Below are 19,857 nucleotides of genomic sequence, written 5' to 3'. Positions count from 1 at the left end.
TACTTGAGTCTCTCTATTGCAGCAACTTTGGTGGCAGTCTACAAATGATCACAATGGCTCCTGGAAAAGTCTCTCCTCCTCCTCTCTATTCACCTCCCACAAAAGGGCTCCTATCGTATCTGCCAGCATCATGGGTACCCTACGCCGAGCTCATTCGACTTGACAAACCACATGGCATCTACATGATTTTATACCCCTACATCCTAGGCACCCTATACGCAGCCAAGATTTCATCCGCTCCGCTGCCTCTACCTCTGGTCATTAATCGTATCATCCAACTTACGATATGGACCTTTTTCCTCCGAAGCGCCGGCTGCGCTTGGAATGACAACATCGACCAAGATTATGACAGGCAGACGGCTCGGTGCAGAAACAGGCCGATAGCACGCGGCGCAATCTCAACTTTTCAAGGGCACGTCTATGCCACCGCACTGATAGCTCTCGGCTTCTTATCCTTGCAAGAGTTTCCCTTTGAGTCCAAGGCGTCTGCCGCCGTGGCTGTCGTGTTGGCATGCGTCTACCCTTTTGGAAAACGCTTCACACATTTTGCCCAAGTTCCTCTAGGTGCAACGTTGTCTGTCGCTATTGTTCTGGCACCCTATTCCGTAGGCGTGGATCCTCTCTCGGAAGCAAACATTCTGCCAACAGCTAGCCTTGTAGCCTGCATCATCATGCTTGTCATGTTCTACGATGTCGTCTACGCACGTGCGGATACGGCCGACGATTTGAAGTCCGGGGTCAAAGGCATGGCGGTTCTCTTTCGCAATTGGATGACAACATTGCTTCTGTCTCTGATTACTGGCATCACAGCGCTTCTCTTCGTTGCAGGACAGTCTACTGGAATGAGTGCCTTGTTCTTCCAGCTATCTGTTACGGGCCCGGCTGTCTGCCTTCTCACTATGATTACTCTGCTATCTAATAACTCCAAAAGCTATGCTTGGTACGCCGGAAAGTGCTATGTTCTAGCTATTGTTAGCTTGCTAGGTGGATTCGCTGTGGAATATTATAAGACACTCGTGTACTAAGATAGAATTGATGGCTAAAAAGTAGAAAGGCGATCATGGTGGGATCGTATGCATTATGTTTCTTCATATTATAAGATTAGTTGAGTGTGACGATGGGCATTAAATATCCAGTGGCTGTACTGTCAATATTGAGAAGGCAAGGAGAAGGAAATAAACAAAAAAAGGTTCTTATCAACTGTTGCATTTTTACTATTACTTCTCATGAACAATACTTATAGTACTCATGCTAACAAAACTCTCGATGCACCAATCACCAGGGCGAGGTAGAACTACTTGTACCTGCAATCTGATGTTTTTTTACTACCAACTGGAATTGCATTTACTAAGCGCTCAAGTTATATAACCAACAAGTACATCTCTAACTCAACCAAGCAATATCTTTTGCGGTAGGCCTCTTCAAAATATTAAGCAAATCACAATTTAAGCCCTTTTCAGTTAATAAGTAGTGCAGTCGAATAGCAGTCATAGGCGTTCCTCCAAGATCGAATAGCGTCAGATTAGGTGTAATCTCTGTCAAAGGTATTCCCAGCGCCTCAGAGAATATGCCGCAAATCTCAGCAATTCTACTCTTGAAAGCAGGCATAGCCAACAAGGGATTAATGTACTTGACGGTTTGGAACGAGGAGAGGATCTCAGCTGGCGCTAAACCAGAAACAAGACCCTTGATTACTATAGGCATGTAGGAAATAATAGCTGCCATCTGCGACGGAGAGATATTGGAAGCATTGTACTCAATTCCGCAGTGCAACCCATCTCGTTGTTCGCTGAACTCCAGCTGCAGTGGGAACTTGGCCCCTCGCGCTCGGATAGGTTTGCTTGAGATTTGAGCTCCGGGTATCTTGAGAGAGTGCTCCAAGGCATCTGACTGCCAGTGATAAATCACCATGACATCAAAGAGAGACTTCTTATCCTTTGCTAGCTGTAAAATCTCAGCGTAAGGTATCTGGTTCTCAGTTGCAAGATTAACTTCTGTAGTAATGTCGTTAATGAGGCGTGTAGAGTCGGCCATGTTATCTTCGTTGAGGGCAAAGCGTACTGGAAGTCGGTCAAGGAATAATCCCATCAAGCTTCCTGATCCAGGCTCGTCTCTGCTCATATACGGAATGCCAAGCGTGATGTCGGTGTTATTGAACACCGCTGAAACTGTAAGCGCGGTTGTAGCCAGGGCTAGTCGTTGTGAAAAGCCCGCACTATCTGTGGTCGGTATAACGAAAGATTGGTAGCCAGGTATTTCGGTGTCAAGAGTTTGCGTCTCGGGGTTGTCCAAAAACTCAATAGACTGCATACCCTCAACTCGATTCTTCCAGAACTTGCGCTTAGCCGTGAATTCAGGTGTCGTAGGTAGCTTGCTATTCTGCTGAAGCCACTGAGTCCATTCAATATAGTTACCCTTGTGAGAACTGGCATCTCCGTTCTGTTTATCGGGAGTGATACCATTAACTGCTGACTGGTATTCATCACTGACTTCTTGTAGCAGAATGGCAAGAGAGGCTTTGTCTGTGATTATATGATGAGTGATGAGTGAGAGCGAAGTCGTCATTTTCGAATTCTCGTCTCCTTGGCTCCAGATGACCACCCGAATCAATTGATCCTTGGCTAGATCAAATGGCTTATCAATCAACGACTGGAATTCCTTGGAATCTAACGCGCCTCCAGTAAAAACCAGCGGTTCAGTAACTTCGTCGCTGATCAAGCGAAACAATAGCCCATTTTCGAGGACATAGCGAGCCCGAAGAATTGGGTGTCTCTGGATCACGGAGACCACAGCACGCTTTAGCAATGTAGTGTCTACATCTCCTTCGATGATAAACTGAAATGCGGTGTTGAGAAGAGATTTGGTGGTAGTCACGGTATGCCAAACATATAACTCTTCTTCCAATTCTGATGGTACTTGGGGTGCAGCCAGACTTGTTGGGGTAGATAGGTTGGATAAGAAGGATCTGAAAGTAGTGAGTCCATCTTCTAGATCTCCTTGAGACTTGTATCCGTCAATGGCTTGCGCGAGGCCGGATAAGACCCTTTCTCTGATCAGAAGTGGCATGGGGATATGATAGCCAATAGACTCAGAAATCAGCCGAGCCGCCTTGATAGCTAACAAAGAGTTTCCGCCAATAGCCAAAAAGTCATCGTCTCTAGTGATGTGTACTTTATTATCGTCTTCGAAGTTGAGAATCTGGCTCCAGACTTGTGCAATAATCTTCTCAGTTGGTGTTGAAGGGGCATCTCCCTGGTCTTTGTACTCAGTGGCCAGCAACTGAAGTGCTTTACGGTCAATCTTGAGGTTTGATGACTGTGGCAGAGACTCGAAGGCCATGACTTGAGCAGGACAAGCATAAGCCGGCAGCAATGTCTTCATTTTACGAGAGACTGCCGAAGTATCAACGGTGCTTGGTGTAATGAAAGCAACAATGCGGATACCGTCAACAACAATGGCAGCGGCACGCTGTATGGCGGAATCAGCTCGTACGAGAGCTCTTTCAATCTCCTCCATTTCGATTCGGAATCCTCGCACTTTCACTTGGTTGTCAATGCGACCCACATAGGCGACTTTCATGTCTTCTGTCCAACAACCCAAATCTCCTGTCTTGTACATAAATTTGCCAGGGGAGAAGGGGTTTGGCAAAAACGCAGCCTTGGTTTGGTTAGGCAAGTTCCAGTACCCACGGGTCATTTGTTCTCCAGAAAGATAGATTTCTCCTGTGATTCCTGGAGGAACAAGACACTGGTGGTGGTCCAACAGATAAAGATCCAAATGAGGGACGGCTTTACCGATAGTTACTTTGTCGCCGGGAAGAAGTTCAGTCCCAGTTGATATAGGAGCGCACTATTCACATCAAGTTAATTAGATTGCTGATTTATTCCACAGAAGCAGTGATAGAGTATATAGCTTCGATATCTTACCTCACTCGGTCCGTAAAAGTTGAATAAGCGCTTGTGCGACCACGCATCAGCAAGACTTTGAGGCACAGCTTCTCCAGCAAGACCAATAGTGTCAAGATTTGGGTACTCTCCCGGTGATAAAGCTGCCAGAAGCGAAGGGGTGGAATGCGCTGCATCAACCCGTTTGAGATGACCCAGCGGATCGTTGGGGTCCTTTAAGACCAGTGTACCGCCATAGCAAATTGTACCAAAGATTTCAACCAGAACCACGTCAAACCCTATTGAAACAATCAGTCAGAAAATTGATCTTTCACACTATTCGTTATATTTTTGTTATACAAAACTCACCTAGAGCGTAGACTTGGCCATTGCGACGACCAGGCCCAGAGAAGAGACGCGTAGGCTCATGGTCGATGACCATGAGAAGGCTGTGATTGTGCAACGCAACACCTACATCACGATGTTAGCCCTGATAATGTAGTGTCTGTGATATGTCATACCTTTCGGAATTCCAGTGGAACCTGAAGTGAAAACAAGATAGATGACGTCCTTTGGCTTTGAGATGGTCTCGAGTTGTTGTGGTTGTGTCTCGCAGGATGCAACAAACTCTTCAGAAACTATGATGTGCTTCTCTGATGTATTCTGGATTGCTCGCGCACAATTTTTATTCGCGGCAATATAAATCGAAGCGCCACTCTGTTCTGTGATGATTTTGATGCGCGCTGCTGGGAGATTCACATCGATTGCGCAACAAATGCAGCCTGCTTTGAGCACCGCTAAGATTGCCACAACCCAGTGAAGAGAGCCATCAGTAAGAATGCCAACAACACTCCCTGGCTTTGTGATGGATCGCAGGTGATTAGCTAGCTTATTGGCGGCCTCGTCTAGTTCCCGATAAGTCATTGAACCGCGCGTAGACTCCAAAGCTCTCAAATCTGGCCATTTCGCGGCAGAAGCCTCAAATGCGCCTTTGATGGTATCATAGCCTTGGTAATTGCCAACTCGGCCTCTTGGCGGATTCAATAAGTTATGTCTTTCTTCTCCTGTGATAATCTTGTCTCGAACATCCTGGGTCAGAGTATTCTTATTATCGAGTAGCCCTTGGATTGCACTCTTGAAATGGCTCAACAGGCCTGTGATACTCCGCTCAGTATATCGCAAACCGTCGTATAAGATACGGGCACGAAGGCTGCCATCGTCTTCTGCTTCAAGTAGCAAAGAGATGCCAAACTCCATCATGTCATCGCGCTCAATGCTCCAGGGCTCTGGGAGTGCCTCGCAAGCTCCTCCCATCGTTGGAAGATCGTATTCCATGACCACAATGGTCTGGAATGCATTGGCTATTCTATCTGCTGGCAGTTTGGCCACAGTCTTGTCAGAAGACCATTGGAACTCCAGCATCTTCAAAAGCTGACTCTGTGTAGCTGAAAGCATTTCCGCCACAGTCTGTTCCTCCTTGAACTCTAAAGGAAATGGCAATGTGTTAAGGAGTGGTCCAGCTACTCGATCGACATTCATGGTATCAATGTTTCTTCCAGAAAACACTGCGCCAAATGCCACCCGATCAGTGAAGCTGTAGTTTGATAGAACCAGGCCCCATGCTGCGTAGATCATCGTTGCTGGTGTAATTCGCCGAAGACGTGCTTTAGACTCCAACTCATCTGGTGTAAAGCTGAGGTTCAATTGAAGGCTTTTAGACCAGTCAGCAGCTGGGGTATCGGCGGGAGGCCTTGGCAGAGTCAACTGTGGCTGCGTCAAACTATCCTCCAGGAGGGCATCCCAGAATGCGTTGCCTTGGGCATCTTCCTGCAGCCGCGCTTGAGTCTTGGCAATGCTGATGAACTGTGGAGGGTCTGGGAGAGATTTGCCGTCCAAGGCCAGTCGAAGCTCTTCTAATATCACACTGAATGACCAACCATCCGCTATACTGTGATGTACAAGAGATAAGAGCGTAGAGCCGATGTTAGGAACGGTGATGAGTCGGTAAGCAGAGATGGGCATGAATGTATCTCCGTGCTCAATGTAGGAGATTTTCTTGCGCATCTCTTGGGAGCGGGCCTGGATAACGCTTTGCAATTGATCTTTTGTTGTCTCCTCATTGCCCCAGTCAAGGTTAAGCTCTGGGTGCACCTCTTGTAATTGATCCTTCAGATTAAATGTAGTGCGAAAAATTGAGTGCCGCTCAATGACGCGGTGCCATGCAGACTGGAATCTGCTTCCACTCAACGTTTTGCCTGTGTGAGGTAAAGTGATCCGTAGTAGCATATAATTCACAGTAGGATTTCGAAGTCCTGCTTGAATCATCTTAGCTTGGAGAGTCGACAAAGGCCCTGTGGTAGGGGTCTGCGCTTGATCTGCTGCATCTCCTTCTTCCTCTTCAAGCTCCTCTATGGCATCATGAATGGCAGCTAGATCTGGGAGGTCAAAGAGCATACTAAGTCGCACGTGAAAGCCTTTTGTTCGTAAAAAGGATAAGACTTTCAGCCCTGCCAGTGAGTTTCCACCCAGTTCCGCAAAGGAACTGTTATTTGTTATGTCTGACAGAGGAATCGATGTAGCAAAGGAGAGCGCAGCCTTCAATACATCCATCTTTGAAGCGGTATCAGAAATGCCTTGCAATGAACCACCATCCACTGCTTGCGAGCTTTCAGCGTCCAGCAATGCTTGTAGAGCCCGATTATCGGCTTTGCCATTGGGAGTGAGAGGGAGAAATTCCACTGCGCGAATCAAATCTGGTATAATAAAAGCGTCGTATTCCAGAGATAGGCCCTTTCGCAAAGCAACGCCGTCAACGGTTTCCGGCGTTACAAAGGATACCAATCGGCCGCGATACATGAAAGCTGTAGCCGCCATGACATTGGGGCTATTGCTGAGCATGGGGATCACCTGGGCATCAAGGTTGATAAGAAATCCACGGTTTTTGACAAAGCTGTCCTTTCGACCAGCGAATTCCAGTCCGTGATCTGTAAATCGGCCAAAGTCTCCAGTCCGATAAATTCTTTCGCCTTGCCAGAACACAAACTTTTCGGCTGTGAGCGCTTCATTTTCGTAATAGCCCCTAGCCAAACCCGGACCCGTTAAGCAGATTTCTCCGTAATCAGACTCCTTTTCTCCATCAAGCAATAATACACGTCCATTCGACATTGGACGTCCCAGAGTGATCGGCTTATCGGCATGGAGTCGTGCCACAAGCGAAGCAATGGTGGTTTCTGTTGGCCCATAGAAATTATAGATGGTAGAAGTCGGTAACGATTCTGCCCATTTGCGGACCAACGCAATAGGAGGCGCTTCTCCACCGAGCACAATAGTCCGCAGCTTGGAACAAGTCGTTGGATCTTGTATCGTTTGTAGAACAGACGGTGTGCACGCTATAATAGTACAAAGCGTCACAGTATGTAAGAAATCAGAGGTGGTTGCAATTCTCAGCTCAGCGCCATTGCAGATAGTCGACATGATGGCACCGGTTGCAGCATCGAACGCAGGCGAGAAGATGAGCATAACAGTATCGTCTGGTGTTGCGTTCAGATTAAAGGGAGTCTCCTCCCCGCCTTGCTGGACATAGTTCAAGAGTGCGCTGTGTGGAATCATGACGCCTTTGGGCGTAGACGTCGTGCCTGATGTGAAGATAATGTAGGCCAGATCAGTGGACTGGATTCTTTTCCACGGGTGGTCCTCATTCCTTTGCCAGTGTCGCTTAATGTCTGACGCAAAGGCTTCCTCGATCTGGGTGTGCGAGATCTCTTCATATTCGAGATATTCGTCTGTGCAAGTATTTAAAACCACTCGGGCGGATACTCGCTTCAATGTTGACTGGATTCGATCTTCGCTCCAAGATTCTATATCAATGGGGATATACGAAGCACCCGCCTTAAGAACACCTAAGAAGCAGGCCACCATTTCCGGGCCTCTCTGCGCCAAAACAGGAATCTTATCTCCATGTTTAACCTGCTTCTCAGACAAAAGCCATGCAATATGAGTTGCTGCGTTATCGAGCTCTGAGTATGTGACTGTTCTATCTCCAAAAGAGATGGCAATGTGGTCTGGCTGCCTCTGTGCCCACTGCTCGACAAGATCACATACTGTTGTAGGCTTTGTGACGGCTTGATCAGTGGAGCCCGCCATCTTGTCTGCTGTTTCAGTGTGGCTACAGAAATGACAGGAAAGTATTGAAATGAAAGAAAACGACAGAGCCGTGTAAAATGAGAATGAGAATGCAAAGCAGAAGAAATATACCGGTCATCTACAACATAAGCACGGGATGTAAAGCAATACAGTCAATTATAGAACATCCCGTAGACAATCATTAGTTCCATATCCATATTTTACCGACAGTAAGTCAGCCATATTGGGCTTACTCGAAACTAGCTGCCGCACTTTAATTGCCCAGGGACCAGTTTGCTTCTGTTATTCCATAATCGGAATTATTAAATATCTCATTGTGCGTCAGATTCTCAACCTGGTTACTTTGTTTTATTAAAACGCTTATTACCTTTTATTGCTTTTAACTAAATAGTATTATTCTACTTAAAATGGATCACATTTTCAATTATTTTGCATCTTAAACATGACTGTTTTCAACATTCACACCGTGGTCAAGCTATTCTATCGGCGAATTACCTCTTCTAGTAATACTTTCGGCGACTATTCCATAGCCTTCCCGTCTTACATGATGGCGCCATTACTATACTCGCTGTACTTTGTACGTACTATGCCTCATCTGCAATTCTGCCTCATTCCTCTTTTGTAACTGAATACGACATGGCAGCAACCAACAGCAACCAGCCTCCCTTTCATTTCTCCATCCTTTTTTCCCCGTCTCCCATTTATCTGTTTTGTTTGAAGTTTGGATGAGAAGCTGTATTCTCTGCAGCTGCATTGTGCAACTACGCCAAGCCAGAGTAAGCAAAAATGTCAAAGGAAGAGACAGAAGGCTCTATTCCACCAGAGGTTGTCACCACTGGTGAGAACATAGACTCTGAAGGGGGTAGTGACCCAGCAAAGCAAGAATGGAAAATCTCGAAGCGCACGCTATTCGTCTTCATTACCATCTGTGTCTTGACCCTCATGGTGGCTTTAGATAGCACATCCATTGGTGTGGCATTGCCTGTGAGTAGAGAATAGTACATTGTAACGAAAGACAAACTTAGCTGACCATGAAACCCAAAATCCCATTCGACAGACGATTTCTAGGGCTCTTCATAGTTCTGGAATCGAGACGTTTTGGGCTGGTACTGGATTTCTGCTGTGCGCGACAGGTATGTCATTACTTTTGATTCCCCATCTATCTCGATCTATGATTCACTGGACCTTGTAATTGACTCATTTGATCGTGTACAGTTTTCCAACCAAACTTTGTTTCCTTTTCCAACATTTTTGGCCGTCGACCTGTCTTCATCGTTGCCATCATCTTCTTCCTCGTTGGAGCAATAGTTGCTGGTGTCTCAAAGAAGGTTGGCCAGCTGTTGGTCGGCCGATGCATTCAAGGCATTGGAGGTGGTGGCATCTCGGCCATCACCGAGGTTCTCATTGCCGACTTGGTGCCGATGCGGTATCGAGGACAATATTACGGTCTGATGAATGCCATGTGGAGTGTGGGATCCGTGACTGGCCCGATTATTGGAGGCGCATTTGCTGGTGACGCATCATGGGTACGCAGCAATACAACTCATGCACTTTGACATGTTCATCGGATAGCTGACATTTTTTGGCATCACACTAGCGATGGATATTTTACATCAACTTCCCTTTCATCGGCATTGGCATTTTCTGTGTCGTCGTCTTCATGAATCTTCATTTTGTCCCAACCTCACTAGCCGAGAAGCTTCGTCGAATCGACTACGTTGGCTCAGTTGTGTTCATCGCCAGCACGACGTCTTTCCTTATTCCATTGACATGGGGCGGTGTCCTGTATAGCTGGGATTCATGGAGAACACTAGTCCCCCTGATCATTGGTATCGCCGGTATCGCCCTATTCGTCGCCTACGAGGCATTCATCGCCCCTAATCCAATCATTCCGATCGAACTATTCAACAACCGCACTGCTGGAGTCTCGTATTTCAGCTCTGCACTCTCAGGCCTGCTTGTGTGGTGTATTGTCTACTACATGCCGCTGTACTTTCAGGCTGTGAAGGAATACACTCCCGTCTTGACTGGTGTATGTCTCTTCCCGCAGACTTTCACCGTGGCGCCTGCTGGTGCTTTCGCTGGAGCGATCATTACGAAGACTGGCAGATATCGTTGGTCTACCTGGTCAGGTTGGGCTCTTGCAACTCTTGGCTTGGGGTTGCTCTGCATTCTGAGGCCAGGCACGAGCATACCTGGATGGATTTTCTTGAACTTAGTCTCGGGTGTTGGCCTCGGGTTTCTCTTCCCTTCGGTAGCTACAGCCATCCAAGCTGCCACCGCTCCAGAGAATGTTCCTATGGCTTTGGCCCTGTTCAGCTTCTTCCGATCGCTCGGCCAAGCTGTGGGGGTGGCTATTGGAGGAGTGGTTTTCCAGAACCGCATGGTTGCCAACCTGCGCCAATATCCTCATCTTGCGGCAAACGCGACAGCTTATGGTGCGGACGCGGCAGGCCTGGTTGACATCATCAAGGCAATGCCCGATGGCCAAGATAAGCACGATATCAAGGTTGCTTTCGTAGACAGTCTGCGTATTGTCTGGGCAGTGTGCTGTGCCCTGGCTGGAGTCGGCCTCCTGCTAAGTCTGCTCGTTCAGAAGTATGATATCAACCAGGAACTCAGCGGTGATCAGGGAATCATTGAAAAAGATCATCCCCAACCCCCCAGAGAAAACACAGAGGAGATTTGAATATCTTAGAATCGGAAACCAGACATAGCATTTCTTTGCTTGATCGCAACTTTAACATCCCGACTCACCCAAAACAGCATTCAACTTGAGATTTAAGCATGGGAAATGGCGCATGTATTTACTGCTCCAGAAATATATATGATAGTAAACAGTACTTTGCTGTAATGGCGAGGGAAACGATTTCAACTGCGAGTATATTGGAGGACTTGATACATTTATTTACATTTGTGTATAAATAGACTAATTTTTAATAATTCCATCTACTCTTAACTTCTCACTTAATTTTTTGAAGGCGCTGCTCGCTTGATAGCTTTATCCATAAGTGCCACCGTCTCCTTGAAAACCAACTCCGGCTGTTCAATGTGAGGGAAATGCGTATCACCTTTAGCGTGAGTATATGTGAACCATTCTGGGTGCTTTTGCTGAAAGTCTTGATGGAGCTTTGCATATTCGTCGCTACCAGGCTGACTGTAAACGTGGTGGACCAAAGGCGGGTCATTCAGTGCTTCAAGCCTCTTCAATGGAGAGCCCCAGGTTCTGTATGCTGCTTCAACCGTCCTCCCGGATCGGGCCCAGGTCTCGTAGCCAAAGCCTCCAATGGCGGTAAGGCATTGATACTGAATGTTTGCATTCTGGTTACCACCAAGCCAGCTCTTGAAGAACGCTACGGTCGTCTGGCGCCAAGTGTCTTTCCCCTGTAGGGCTTTCAGCGCTCCGTAAAACTGAGGGGAAGCGTCGACCGCTAGATGGTCCAGGATCAAGATTGCTAGCAAGCGCTCACGGCCCGCAATCTCAGCCAAGTTCATTGCTGCCCAGTTTCCGTGGGACGCTGCAAGAACAATAAACTGATCGACGCCTAGCGTATCCAGCAGAGCCAGGGCATCCCGGGCATGGTCGTCGAACCCAAAGTCTTCGACGTTGTCACGGTTAGGCCCATGGCCTCTGAAGCAGATGCTAATAACACGATAATGCTCCATCAGATATGACGTGACATAGGAATATCCTCGGTGGTCGGAATTCCATCCGGAGAACGTCACAATCGCAGGCCCGTCGTGAGCAAAGCCATAGTCTGTAAACGCAATCTCTTGGCCATTGATGGTCTTGGTGTAAGGGAATGCATCTGCCAAAAAGTGTGGCTGAGCCATAGTGAGAAGAATGATGATTTGTCGTTTGGTATAATACTAGTTGCTTTCTGACTGTATTCTCTGGTTATTGGTTCTGACGTCTTTAATAGGAATTATTTACAAATACTCGCAACTTTACTGGCAGCAGGGTCACATAAGCTTCCTACGCTTCTTTAATTCCGGACACTATAACTATAGCATGACAATGGGCTGATTAGCGCAGCAATAAGACAATGAGGACCGTCGTGGATGTGTTCTAGTGCCCAGTACTTGCCATACTTAGGCGCCGACAGCACTACAATATTCCCCGTAGTCTGAGACAATAAGCGCCGATTGCTATCTCTCCAGCTTCTTTTTGCGTCTTCCCCACATAGCTCTTGTCAGCAGTTAGCCCTAGGCCTACATACTTACAGCATAGGCTGAAATACCCAGCAACTCATAGAAGAGATATGCCCAAGCTGGTGTTTTCAACTGGCGGTGTTTGTGTATCATCATGAAGCATGTAATGTCATAGAAAAAAAGAAAGTTTATGTATGAGTATTAAAGAAACTATGTACAATAAAAGACCATGCAAAAGCAACTGTAAACCATGGTGTAAACGTAGTATACAGAAAACAAGAAGGATTGATCCACTATATTGCAACATCAGCTTATTTAATTTACACGTGGCTAACGATAGAAAATCCGCCTCAGCCCCTGCATAAGATACCCAGGCTTGTTCGGCGGGAAACATCAATATTTGCAATGCAGTGGTTGGTATTAGCTGACAAGCTACAGCATTGCTGTGGCTGGGGTGTAAATTTTGAGCCGACAGACATGCATGGATGGCGCATCCTTGCCAGGTTGCTTACAGGCCTCTCTTCCTACGATCCTAATAAAACCCCCAAGGTCAAAATTTTGCTCAACCTAGCTGTCTCATATCGTACTCTGAGTGGAATTTGTTGAAGCATTATCCAAGTGCATCACCATGATATTTCAACTGTACGAGTCATCTCCCGGCCTTCTGGCTGTGGGAGTTGTATTATCGTTGGCTACTGTGGCTGTGTTCACTATCCGGTTATGGGGTGAATTCGTTGGAAATGTTAGTATTTGATCAACAAGAGAAAGAGGGCGAGCACTAAAACGAACATCATGATATGCCGCTATCTCTACGTCTGTTGGTAGCTAACTTTGGTTCCATTAGGCCATCCTCAATACGTTCAATGGCGGCGTGTTGTCAACGGGACGAGCGGCTCCAGGCCCCAAGTGGCAGTGGCCGAATGGCCAATTTGCAGACAAGTTTTTGAATGGCGCTGCAAGGTCGGAAGAATGGCGAAAATATGGACCGGTTTACAGAGTTTGGGCCGGTCCTAAGCCAGAAATGTAAGCCTCTAATTCTTCTTCCCTGATTTTTTCAACACCTCGATCTGCTGGGAAAAGTAAACGGAAATTAACCGCAGAATGATCGTCGTGTATATAGAGTTCTTACGACTCCTGAAGATCTCAAAGTTTTCCATACAGACTCCGATAAACACACGAAGCCTTTGGACGGCAATTTCGGCTGGTTTTTTGACAAAGTTCTGGGACGTTGTGTTGGCCTACTTTCACTTGACGAATGGAAAAATATGCGACGAGTAGTCGATCCCTCATTTACTCACGGTGCTTCAGTCAAACGCATTAGTGTTACGGAATCAGATGCCAGAGCTTTTGTCGAAAACTTGCATACAATTTCGAATGAGGGAGCCGAAATAGCAAAAACCAAAGGCCGGTTTACTGTCCCTGCCATGGCAGCATTCATGAAGTTTCCCTTCATTTTTACAGCTGAGGTGGTCTACGGCAATATGACTGAAGCTGAGAAAGAAGAACTCTGGGAGATTGCAGAGAAGCGTCAGGCACTGTTGCCTTTCTTTTTCAAGGGGAGCTTCTATCGTACTTCATACCTTAAATGGTTTGACCGACCTGCCTACAACCAGCTTCAGGAGTTTTTGGACTCTTGGGCCGAATTCAATACTCGCATGGCTAGATCTCGACGTGAACAAGGCCTTCCGCTTCCGATCGTTACATACTGGGACGAGTATCTTCAAGGAAATATTACTTTGGAACAGGTAAGAGACTCGGCAAAGCTTCTCGACTTGCTACAAATAAGGAGATTCTGCGGATACTGACCAGCAACACTTATTTAGGTGACACATACTCTGGACGAAATGCTCTTTGCAAACTTGGATGTCACGACCCACGTTCTTACATGGGCAATCACTCTTATTGCCGATCATGAGAATGCTAAGAAGGAGCTTCGAGAAGAAATCGAAGCCCACAAAGATAATCTCCAAGAGTATATCACCAACGTCAATACTCACCTACACCGATGTTACTATGAGTCTCTACGGTTGAGGCCTATTGCAGGTAAGTAGTTCGCTCTATGCGTTTCACTCAACAAGCGTCGAATTGCCTAGATCAGACTAACACGTTTTATTTGTTTAGTCTTCAGCATCGGCGAGAGCGCTCCCAGTGTTAAGAACTTCCGTGGTATACACGTAAAGCCAAACGTAAGATATCCCAACATTCCTGAAATTTATGAAGTTCTATGTGCGTTCTCAGACTTTGTGCTAACGTATGACAACAAATATTAACAGACTATGGTGCTTGTGGACACATATGCTATCAACGTTCGCAATCCATTCTGGGGTCCCAACAGTGAAGAGTACGACCCTAATCGATTCAGGAACCTCAAATCGACAGACGTAAGTTTTCATGCATTCGATGTATGCGGTGATATCCATTAACTAGCCCTCTTATTTAGCTACGATACAACCTCTTTGTCTTCGGATTCGGCTACAGAAAATGCTTAGGACAGTACTTGGCAGGGCACATGGTGAAAGCTATCCTTGTACACCTGTTCTCTCAGTACGAAGCCAAAATCATCGACGGAAGGAAAGGAAAGGCTGACTATGACATTGATAAAACCACTTGGGTTCCTGTCGCGGATGTCACCGTCGAGCTAACCAAGCTGTAGTAATATTTGGAGCAAGAAAATAGAGCGGTGAATCACTAGCTTTACAGTTTTGAAATAGTTTCTTGGTAGATTTTCTCACAAGATGATGGTAGAGCATTGCTGGATGGCAGTTGTCTAACCAATAACATACACCAACTTCATATTATCTTGCACGTTTCCCACACAGCGCTGTCAGAATCGCCTAAAAGTCTTACTACAGCAGCTTCAAACACTGCTAGTGAACCCTGCCAAATACATAGCTGCCATTACCTCTCATATATTCTAGATTAGATAATCTATATATTTTGAATTCTGTGGAATTCTGTTTGGCTTTTTAATTTCATCATGATTCATGAGAATACATGCCGCAAATTAGTAAACTCATCCCTATAACGTCGCTCTTTTCCACTGTAAACAGCACACACAGGGTTCGGTTTGTTTTAAGACTACCCCAGTAGCGGAAATAAGCAAAGTCGCCGATGACGACCAGGGTCTACCCAACAACCAGAAAGCATACCATACTCTCTTCGGTTTAGTATTGTGTATGAGCGGTTACTTTCAATTCTCTCCGATTGGAAACGAATGTTTTTTTGATGCTTACTTTGTACCTGAAAGTAATACGCTGAGGATTAGTGCGCTCCTATAGCTCTTGGCAGGTTGGTGAGTCTTCCATGGCATATTTACAAAATATTTGAGTCTTGTTTCGATTTCTTCTTTCATCTTATATCTAGTTCACGATAGATGCCTACTAAAAGACAAAATTACATTATTCTTAATTCCTAAAACAACCTATCAATTGCTATCACGACTGCAACAATGCGTTTCCCTCCCCCTCCACGAAGTGATATAGGTTAGCTTGTTTCCTGCAATTATACCCAATCTATTGGTTGCATGAACTAACACTGCTCGAGTATGGAACGGCCTCGCCGCGTTGACAACTGTCAATGGGCACGTCCAATCAACGTGGACCAATGAGACAGGCTGGTCTGAGCCAGAGTTTATCCCAGATCCATACCTTCGTGTTCACGGATTGGCACCTGTCTTCAACTATGGTTCGTTGGAACATTGATCTATGCGTGTGCAATGATGTTATATACTAACGAAACCGTATTCAGGCCAAGAGGCATACGAAGGACTCAAGGGTAACACGCCTCTTACCCCTAACGTTGTTGACGCTACCACTCAAGAATATTCAGAATATGTTGAATACTAACACGTGGAACTTATCCAGCCTTTCGCACTCCTGATGACAGGGACATCAACATTGTAAGACCTAATTTTCATGCCATCCGAATGCAGCATTCCGCATCATTGGTCTCTATCCCAGCGGTTCCCGAGGAGCTTTTCATGCAATCTGTGCACCTCGCAGTAGCAAAGAACGCAGAATTCGTACCACCAAACGGTGAAAATGGAATGCTATACATTCGGCCCATTGTTTTCGGTTCCGGGCCTCGTATCTTGCTCAGCCCGACTGATGAATACACCTTTTGCGTCTACGTTACCCCCGCGGCTGCTTACCATGGTATTCAACCGCTTGATGCTTTAATCCTGGAAGATTTTGATCGGGCTGCCCCTCGAGGTACTGGATCTGGCAAGGTTGGGGGCAATTACGCTCCTGTGATGAAATGGGCCGACAAGGCTAAGAGCCAAGGCTATGCCCTCACGCTGCATCTTGACAGCCAAACAAGAAGCGAAATTGATGAGTTTTCCACATCAGGCTTCATTGGCGTCAAGGTGGAAGGTGGAAAGACTGTCATTGTGGTGCCCAATAGCTCAAGTGCCATCAACAGCGCCACATGTGATAGTATTCAACAGTTGGCCCTATCCTTTGATTGGAAAGTCGAGCGCCGGCCTGTAAGTTTCCTCTGTTCTACTCTAAAAAAAGGTACATTGTATTAACCATTCTTTTGCTTCTCTAGGTCAAATACGAGGAATTGTCTGAATTCTCAGAGGTCCTGGCTTGCGGAACTGCTGTAACCGTCGTTCCTGTCAAGTCTATTACCCGGGAAGCAACAAATGACAAGTTTGTCTATCAGGACGGAGCTGCAGAGCCTGGACCTGTAGCATCCAAGATTGCCAAGACTGTGGAAGACATCCAGAAAGGTAGGATCGAGGACAAGTTCAGCTGGCTTACAAGAGTCACTGCTGTGTAGATTATAGTACGAATGATGGAAGCATAATTGTATTATAAAGGAGAAAAAGAGGAACACATCAGAATAAAAAAGATACACCGCATTTTCTCAATAAGAGTTCAACATTACATAAAGCTACTATAATAGCTTTGATGACAAGGGAAGTATTTGTAACAATATCACACGCTCAACTATATCGTGCGCTAGCTTGCTCTCCAACCTACTGCAGAGACTGCGGCGCGAAGACATGTCATGGAACTATTAAATCATCTCATTGAGGCTTTCGAATAAAACAATTGCAAATATATGGGTAAAAATACTCTTCGTCTTGTTTCCTATTTGCTGCCAAGTATAGTCAGTTTTTTTAATATAGCCTCCACAATAGCGGCACTCATGATATACTCTAATTTTGTAACATCACGGAGAAAGCTTTGTCTATATCAGCCAGAGGTACTCAATAAAGTTATCTTTGCTAATGCTCCTTCTAGATAATCATTCTATTATAAACGTATTTTTGACCGCAACTTCAGACGATAGAACGTATTGAAAGCACTAACACCATTGTCATGTCCCATTGCCCAACTTTTCTCGTTAATCTAAATAACGCTTTTTCAAGATGACCGTGGCTTAAAGCACACAACCGGGCCATCCTTTCTAGCCGACACATGGTCTCTGAACTTATACTCAATCGGCGTAATATCTTTCTCCTCCCATCCTGGTTCATTATCCGCTCTTCGGAGATCAAACTCCCAGAGCAGCCGCGCAAAGGTGAGCATAATCTGTGCCAGTGCAAGAGGTTTTCCGACGCAGCTTCTCGATCCAATGGAGAAAGGCATATATGGCTGTCTTGCGGTATCTGCTCGGACAGTGCCATCCTCGTTGACGGGTCGGAACCACCTGTCAGGATCAAATTTGAGAGGCTCTTTCCAATAGCTGTCGTGGTGATGAATGCTGTAGATGCCAACAGCAACATCTGTTCCCTCTGGTACATAAGTTCCGTCAATCAAGGCTCCTCCAGTCTCAACTTCTCGCCAAAGAGCAGCACCTCCAGGAGGGGACATCCGAAGAGTTTCATCGATAACAGCACGCAAGTAGGCGCAAGAGTTGAGCTTGGGTCCGAAAACAATCTCATCCAGTGACGAAAAGGTTGTGCGAACTTCTTCAGCTGCCTTACGATAGGTATCTGATGATCCTGTCAGGTAATGTGCTACTCCAGACATGCTTGCAGATGTGGTGTCAGATCCTAGAGAAAATTGCAGCATTAGCTACATCGTTTATCACATAAATTAGCTATGGCGTAGAAATGAGACTTCTTACCAGCCACCACAAGCAATGCAGTCTCAGTACTCAATTCAATGGGGGTAAGTTCGGCTCCCGTATCGGGATCTTTGCAATCTTTCAGGAATGAAAAGATGTCCTTTCCATCGGAAAGACCAACAGCTTGGAGTCTCTTCTTGAGAAGCTTTCGGAGGAATCCCACAAATTGATTTCGTCCTATAATTGATGCTGGAAAGAGATATTTATCCAGGTTAAACGAGGTGAGTTTTGATTCTTGTAACAGCACTCCTAGCCGAACGTTTGACTCTTCCAGAGCGCCGATTGGATAACGATTCTCTGGGTTTCGAATAGTGTCAAAATCAGAGTCAAACGATACTGTGGTCATGGTATCAAAAGCCAAATAATTGACTAAGTATAAATGATCAGTATGTACCACTTTTGGACTTGAGAACGACTGAACCTACAATCCTTCGATATGTCTCTGGGACTAGTCCAGCCTTTTCTGGTGGATTCGTTGGCAGCGCTACGTAAATGCTGACAAAATCTCTCCAAAACTGACTGTACTTTTGGCTCGAATCTGCGAAGGCTGGTCTCAGAGAATGCCTGAGCAACAACGCGACGCCTGCGAGCATGTTGCACCTTGTTACTGAGGGTAAGAGTGTTGGGCGCCTGTTGAGCTAGCACCCTATAGTTTTTGTACTTTTTAACCTTAGAGCCATGGCCATAAACATCTAGAATGATTATCAGCATGAAATGAGTCGCCACTGGCTATGCGAAAAGTATTACCGTAGAGCGCATTTACGTTGTTGACAAGCAGCCTGTTTGGGGCGTATCGAAGATATTCGCCTGTTTCGCGTTAATCTTCCATGAGATGATACTTGTCTTGAGTCCATTACTCACCATATTTCTGATGGCAGCGATATATATCCAGATGGATGTCGCCTTTCCATGCATGATAGGCAGAATAAAGGTTGGTGAACTTGGCAAAGAAGGGTCCTGGGTATTTTGCCAGAGGGTGAAAGAGTGCCCTATACACTAAGACATACAGTCCATAAAGTAGCTATTTTGCACAAATCATTTGTCAGTACTAAGCTTGACGAGAAATTCTAGCCAAGCAAATGAGAGTAAGGACGCTTTGCTCTATCTCACTTGCACATACCAAACTCGCTAACGAGGCTATTAATGGCCCGCCAATCTTTTTCACCAGAGCAGGCAAATCTGCTGGGAAGTGCAGCCCTCCCAAATCGATGCCTTTGAAATCCATTGGATGCGTAATGCTTCCGCTGTACTTCCCACTAGTTTCCTATACTCGTAGAAAGAAATGGGAACGGAACTAAGTCTGAACCATTTTATTGCCTCCGCTAAACCCTTGACTCGAAATACCCAGAGTAAAACATCTCGCGACTATCTGATGATGCAAGCTGGAAGTTCAGTCTGGCGTCAGCAATACAATGCTCCGACAGCTCCTACGGCCCACAAACTGATCCTCTTGCAGGCTGTAAGCATCGGAATATAATCGTTTTATTGGAAGCAGTGAATGAATTGAGTAATTCCTCTGTTTCATTTAGACTACCTATATGCTAGTACTTGTCGCCGGTCGGCAGTAAGCCTTGAAATTGGAACAAACTGCTTATGT

At 45.9% G+C, this 19,857-nt stretch overlaps 7 protein-coding genes across 7 annotated transcripts; 4 read left to right on the top strand and 3 right to left on the bottom strand.

Moving 5' to 3' along the window:
- Positions 1 to 53: 53 nt before the first annotated feature.
- TrAtP1_011799 (uncharacterized protein) lies at positions 54 to 1,025 on the top strand (the record flags this gene model as incomplete). The annotated part of the gene is made up of 1 exon (XM_066115258.1): positions 54 to 1,025. The coding sequence occupies one exon, from the start codon at positions 54 to 56 to the stop codon at positions 1,023 to 1,025; it is 972 nt and encodes a 323-aa protein (XP_065971356.1).
- A 315-nt stretch (positions 1,026 to 1,340) lies between these two features.
- On the bottom strand, positions 1,341 to 8,027 carry TrAtP1_011798 (NRPS; the record flags this gene model as incomplete). Its single annotated transcript, XM_066115257.1, has 4 exons — positions 1,341 to 3,849; positions 3,927 to 4,183; positions 4,254 to 4,355; positions 4,406 to 8,027. The coding sequence occupies 4 exons, from the start codon at positions 8,025 to 8,027 to the stop codon at positions 1,384 to 1,386; spliced, it is 6,447 nt and encodes a 2,148-aa protein (XP_065971355.1). The 3' UTR covers positions 1,341 to 1,383.
- A 638-nt stretch (positions 8,028 to 8,665) lies between these two features.
- On the top strand, positions 8,666 to 10,971 carry TrAtP1_011797 (uncharacterized protein). The gene is made up of 4 exons (XM_014084859.2): positions 8,666 to 9,011; positions 9,085 to 9,160; positions 9,243 to 9,553; positions 9,625 to 10,971. The coding sequence occupies exons 1-4, from the start codon at positions 8,814 to 8,816 to the stop codon at positions 10,714 to 10,716; spliced, it is 1,677 nt and encodes a 558-aa protein (XP_013940334.2). The 5' UTR covers positions 8,666 to 8,813; the 3' UTR covers positions 10,717 to 10,971.
- On the bottom strand, positions 10,972 to 11,968 carry TrAtP1_011796 (uncharacterized protein). The gene has a single exon (XM_014084858.2). The coding sequence runs from the start codon at positions 11,859 to 11,861 to the stop codon at positions 10,995 to 10,997; it is 867 nt and encodes a 288-aa protein (XP_013940333.2). The 5' UTR covers positions 11,862 to 11,968; the 3' UTR covers positions 10,972 to 10,994.
- A 605-nt stretch (positions 11,969 to 12,573) lies between these two features.
- On the top strand, positions 12,574 to 14,965 carry TrAtP1_011795 (uncharacterized protein). Its single transcript, XM_014084857.2, has 7 exons — positions 12,574 to 12,921; positions 13,024 to 13,202; positions 13,300 to 13,924; positions 14,003 to 14,222; positions 14,301 to 14,365; positions 14,453 to 14,560; positions 14,620 to 14,965. The coding sequence occupies exons 1-7, from the start codon at positions 12,808 to 12,810 to the stop codon at positions 14,830 to 14,832; spliced, it is 1,524 nt and encodes a 507-aa protein (XP_013940332.2). The 5' UTR covers positions 12,574 to 12,807; the 3' UTR covers positions 14,833 to 14,965.
- Positions 14,966 to 15,466: 501 nt separating this feature from the next.
- Positions 15,467 to 17,046, top strand: TrAtP1_011794 (putative secondary metabolism biosynthetic enzyme). The gene is made up of 5 exons (XM_014083399.2): positions 15,467 to 15,661; positions 15,723 to 15,863; positions 15,927 to 15,953; positions 16,043 to 16,665; positions 16,731 to 17,046. Exons 1-5 carry the CDS (start codon positions 15,628 to 15,630, stop codon positions 16,962 to 16,964), a joined length of 1,059 nt encoding a protein of 352 aa, XP_013938874.2. The 5' UTR covers positions 15,467 to 15,627; the 3' UTR covers positions 16,965 to 17,046.
- Positions 17,047 to 17,554: 508 nt separating this feature from the next.
- TrAtP1_011793 (uncharacterized protein) lies at positions 17,555 to 19,485 on the bottom strand (the record flags this gene model as incomplete). Its single annotated transcript, XM_014084856.2, has 6 exons — positions 17,555 to 18,186; positions 18,261 to 18,629; positions 18,686 to 18,952; positions 19,008 to 19,067; positions 19,122 to 19,281; positions 19,381 to 19,485. The coding sequence occupies 6 exons, from the start codon at positions 19,483 to 19,485 to the stop codon at positions 17,555 to 17,557; spliced, it is 1,593 nt and encodes a 530-aa protein (XP_013940331.2).
- Positions 19,486 to 19,857: the final 372 nt, after the last annotated feature.

This window comes from Trichoderma atroviride, chromosome 6 (genome assembly GCF_020647795.1).
Source record: "Trichoderma atroviride chromosome 6, complete sequence".
NCBI classification, from domain to species: Eukaryota; Fungi; Ascomycota; class Sordariomycetes; order Hypocreales; family Hypocreaceae; genus Trichoderma; species Trichoderma atroviride.
The sequence above is the reverse complement of the archived record's forward strand: the minus strand, read 5'-3'. Positions and strand labels throughout refer to the sequence as shown.